At 56.3% G+C, this 5016-nt stretch overlaps 1 protein-coding gene across 1 annotated transcript in view; it reads left to right on the top strand.

Annotated features, from left to right (window-relative positions):
- Positions 1-3693, top strand: part of BMP6 (bone morphogenetic protein 6) — a 150052-nt gene extending 146359 nt beyond the window's left edge. Inside the window, 3 exon segments of the mRNA NM_001168001.1 lie at positions 2237-2313; positions 3337-3447; positions 3544-3693. Of these exon segments, the coding sequence (NP_001161473.1) occupies positions 2237-2313; positions 3337-3447; positions 3544-3693 (338 nt within the window).

The following is a 5016-nucleotide window of genomic DNA, read 5'->3' on the forward strand; positions in this document are numbered from 1 at the left end:
TATTTGAAGCTTGACCATCTGGTGAGACGAGCCCGGGGTGCTTCCTTCTTCTGGTTAGGGAGGGAATTAGTCCTAGGGGCTTTGATGTTTGTTAGATTTGGTCACCTGGTCATTTCACTGTTGGGGTGTTTGTTTTTTGTTTGTTTTGTTTTGCCCAAACCCACCTGGTCTGGCTGGGCTAGAATCCCAGCTGGTCACTGAGCGCTTGCCCTCCAAAGAATTACCTGGAGTGACTGGAGAGCCCGCTTTTACCTTCTGGGTTCAAGTTTGAAAAAGCCTTGAAACTTTCTCTGGGCACCAAGGGCATCACTGCAGACACACCCCGGGGTGCCCAGGGCGTCCTGGTGCCTGAAGACGGGCTTTGCGTGTGAACGGGCGGAGCTGTCTGCTGGGTTCTGGCCTTGTGCTCAAGGGCAGCATCTCAAGTTCAGTGTCTGTGCACGTGCCTGGGCAGCAGTGGACCCGCCTCCAGAGATTCTGATTCATTGAATCTGGGACGGGGCTCACACCCCCAGTGACACTTGGGAGCTGGACACAGGCGACCAGGGAGGCAGTGCAAAGTCTGTGCCCTAGGGAATGGCTGTGTCCGGCGTGGTTCTGTCACTGTGCGTGTGTGTATGTATGTGTGTCTCTTAGACTCTCTGCCCTCAACCGAGGAACCCGCGTGGACAAAGCTGTGTTGCTTTCCTTTACCCACTGAGGTGGGCACCTTCCCGTTACACTGAACGGGATCAGCTGCCACTGCCCTCTCCAGACCACTCATCTAAACAAACATCAAGGGTGGGAGGGATGTTTTCTGCAGCATGTCAACCTCCCCCCCCCCAAAAAAAAACCCAAAACAATGTGTTGCCGACTAAACCCGACAACCCCTGCGCAGCAGGTGCTATGTCTGGGGCATTGACCTTCACAGATACGCATCCATCTTTTGCCAGCACTTGACGAGGAAGCGTAAGTGAGGCCTCAAGCATCCGTAGGAAGAAAAACGGGCGCGTCAAATTCCTCCCTTTCCTCCCTCTGGCCCCAAAGTATTCTTTTTTTTTTCTTTTTCTAGGGCCACACCCATGGCATATGGAGGTTCCCAGGCTAGGGGTCCAATCAGAGCTGTAGCCGCCGGCCAACACCACAGCCACAGCAACACGGGATCCGAGCCATGTCTGCGACCTACACCACAGCTCATGGCAATGCCGGATCCTTAACCCCCTGAGCAAGGCCAGGGATCGAACCCGCGACCTCATGGTTCCTAGTCAGATTTGTTAACCACTGCACCATGATGGGAACTTCCTGTCCCCGAACTATTCTTAACAACAAAAATGCCCGTGTCCAGCTCTGGGAGAAACGGCTGCTCTTGTGGAGAAGGTTCGTTGTGAAGCAGTGAGTCTGATGAGCAGGTTCACAGACAGCGGGACTATGGGTGAAGGTGGCAGTGGCCCTTTCCTGCACCGTCTTGGTTCCACCCAGCAGAAACTGTCCCTGCCTGGTTCTGACACCAACAAGGGGCCCTACGGTCCAGAGCAGTCCCGACCACCACCTGGGGTGGGAACAGCTGCCCGTGGTCAGGGGCTCAGTTCCCTTCGAGGCGGCCCAACTGCCCTCCTCTTAGATGCCCCCGTGGTTCTCTCCGACTCGGTAACACATCCAGCCTCGTCGAACGCATCTTCCGTGTGCTGGGGCTCCTCGCAGGGGCATGTCGCGCAGAAGCTGCTTCCCGGGCCCCACTCCTGCCAGCGGGTGATGAGGTTGATGAAGCCGGGCTGGCAGGTTCCGACTCAGGGCGGCTGTGTGCACCTCAGCAGGTGCTCCTGGGCCTTGGCATCCGGTCCTGGGTCATTGCCTGAGTGCAGCGGGCTGGGCTCCCTTCAGGAGGCGGTCCTGGCCCAGCCGCTGTCCTCACAGTCCCCGTGCAGCTTCAGGATGGGCCCCATTTGACACGAGAGGATCCTGCCTGGTGCGTTTGTCTTCAGGTGTGTCTGTGATGTCCTCTGAGCCACGACCCAGGAGGGGGCAGGGGAGTGGTTCAGGCACCTTGGTCCGCCCCCTTTCTAGGTCATGCACACCCCCGGGGTCACAGCAAACATCTGTGGTCGAAAGGAGCCCCTCTGAATCAGGAATTGTGTGTGTGTGCGTGTGTGTGTGTACCTGACGGGGCCTGGGCACCGCCTCCTGAGCCCGGCACAGCACCTGGCGGGTGGCGAGCTGTCCGGGTACATGAGTTATGGTGCCTCTTGTCACCCAGCAGATTATAACAGCAGTGAGCTGAAGACGGCCTGCAGGAAGCACGAGCTCTACGTCAGCTTCCAGGACCTGGGCTGGCAGGTGGGTCCTCGGGGCGGCAAGGGACCCTCAGCAGTCCCTTTTTTGGTCTTTCTAGGGCTGCACCTGCCACAGATGGAGGTTCCCAGGCTAGGGGTTGGATCTGAGCTGCAGCTGCAGGCCTACCCCACAGCAATGCAGGATCCAAGTGGTGTCTGCGACCTACACCACAGCTCATGGCAATGCTGATCCTTAACCCACTGAGTGGGGCCAGGGATCTCATCCGTGTCCTCAAGGATGCTAGTCGGGTTTGTTAACCACTGAGCCACGACGGGAACTCCCCACTCAGCAGTCTCTTCTCAGCTCCGTGGTGGCAGCCATCAGAGACTTTGAGCTTCAGGGCTGTGCAGGTACCCAGGAGCCTGTCCGGGTGCATGGCTCTTCAAGGAGGTGGTGGGACGGCCCCTGACTCGGGCATGAAGCCCCTGGCACCTTTCCAGGGAGGCCCAGGTGGCCACGCTCCTTGCCCCGCCAAAGCAATAGCTCATTTCCCAGTATTAGTCCCTCCTGTCAGGGTCCACAGGGCCTGTATTTCTTGGGCATCTAAACCCATGCTCACTGTGTTCCAAGAAAGGGCTGGAAAAGCTGAAGCAATGTCACCTTCACTGGCTCACCCCAACTGGAAGAGCATGGATGTTTTGCCCCCGACCTGAGAGCCAGCTCCTAAGAGGCAAATTCCAGGTGACAGGGCAGATGATCGTTTCCACTGTGTGCAGGTGGCATCCTGGCGACAGGGCCCCTGCAGTGGCTCCTCTGGTCCAAGTGCCTGGAGCCGGCCCCCCCGCGGGCCTCCAGGCCACGGGCGCAGGTGAGGGCTGTCGGGGGGCCTGTGGGAGGGGGCGGCTCCAGGGTCAGCCCAGGCTCACACCCGAGCTTTGCCCTCGACTGTGACCTTGCCATCCCACGTGTGTCTCCTTCGCTGTCCAGGGTGAGCGCCACCTCCCCAGAGGTTTACAGAGGGCACAGGTGATGCCAGGCATGTGTGTTAACCCCTTTTTCTGTTGCTGCCTTTGGCTCTGCGTTAAGGACTGGATCATCGCACCCAAGGGCTACGCGGCCAATTACTGTGACGGGGAGTGCTCCTTCCCTCTCAACGCGCACATGAACGCCACCAACCACGCCATCGTGCAGACCCTGGTGAGCGCGGTTCCCCTACCGGGGCGGGGGGGGGAGTCGGCCCAGACCCGCTATGGTTTCCAAGCGACCCTTTCCCTCCCCCCGTTTTCGGGACAGGTTCACCTGATGAATCCTGAGTATGTCCCCAAGCCGTGCTGCGCGCCCACGAAGCTCAACGCCATCTCGGTTCTTTACTTTGATGACAACTCCAACGTCATCCTGAAAAAGTACAGGAATATGGTCGTAAGAGCTTGTGGATGCCACTAACTCGGAACAGGCTGCTGGGGACACGCCCTGCTCTGGTTTCCCGGATGACACCTGCCTTAAAGCCCGCACGGAAGCGCAGCGGCAGCGGGAGGAGAGCCGGCACCACCCCGAGCCGGCTGGGGCCCCGCCGCCCAGGAGGATCTGAAGGACCCTGCTTGTGTAACTTACACAGTAAATGTCACGGGTGCCACCGCCGCTCTGTAGGAAGCCGAGGGAGTGTGAAGGCCAGTGGCATGACGTCTGGTGACCTCAGCAAGATAACTTGGAAAGGTTCCCCTCTGCCCCCCCCGCCCCCCGTCAAAAAAGAAACAACCCACCAAATTGGTTTTGCTTTTGATCCCCCATCTGTGGCATTAGTGAGTAAACAGGGACAATCATCTTAAAAAAGTAAAAGTCTCCTTGGCTCAAGTATCCGTGGATTCAGTAGTTTCTCAAAGGTAGATTTTACAGGTAACGGGGATCAGGGGAAAACGCCCTCTGTCCGGAGCTCGTTCCCAGGAAGGTCGGTCTCGTGTGGGACCCACAGCCCGGTGCGAGCCGGGCGGCCTGCAAGTGCCTTCGTCTGTCGTGCTGTTCGGTGTCTGTGCTGCCGTTTGTCGGTGTGAAAACATGCTGGTTTCAGTTAAGCCCCATCATTTCCATCCCTCCCCGACCCCCGCCACTGCTGTGTTGCTAGGACCAAAACCAGAGAGGAGAGGGACCACGCTTTGAGGCCAGGCTCTGGGGACCAGAAGCCCTTTTAAAAGCCATCATTTTAACTGAGTGACACGTCTGCACCTCTTTCCTCTGGGGGAAGCTCTTTGAAAAGCACAGTCACTTCAGGGATGTCAGCTCTCATCTGTGTCCATAAACTGGTTCTTTGCCTTTGACTCGACAGGGTCCCAGGTCTCGGGGTGAGACCAGCTGAGGCGATGAGCTCAGGAAGGGCTCCCAGCCTTCGGGAAGGGCTTGGCACTGTTTTCTCCTGGAGAAAGCAAGACCCCGCCCGATGCAGTCTTAGAATGTTTTTCAAGTGTCTTTTTCACGATGATGTACTAGGAAACCGATTTCATACTAAACTGATTAAATAATACATGTATGATCTATAACTGCACTTACAGCTTTTTTGTAAATAGAAACTATAATAATTTATTGTCTATTTTATATCTGTTTTGCTGTAACATGTAAGGAAAGACCAGACTTTTTTTTTTTTTAAAAAAAGAGTTTATTTAGAAAGTATCATAGTGTAAACAAATTGTACCACTCTGATTTTTCTTTTAAAACAAGACTCATGATGCGAAGCTGAAGCCACTCATGAGGATTGTGGTTCTCTAGAAAGTTGGG

Source organism: Sus scrofa, chromosome 7 (assembly GCF_000003025.6).
Source record: "Sus scrofa isolate TJ Tabasco breed Duroc chromosome 7, Sscrofa11.1, whole genome shotgun sequence".
NCBI lineage: Eukaryota > Metazoa > Chordata > Mammalia > Artiodactyla > Suidae > Sus > Sus scrofa.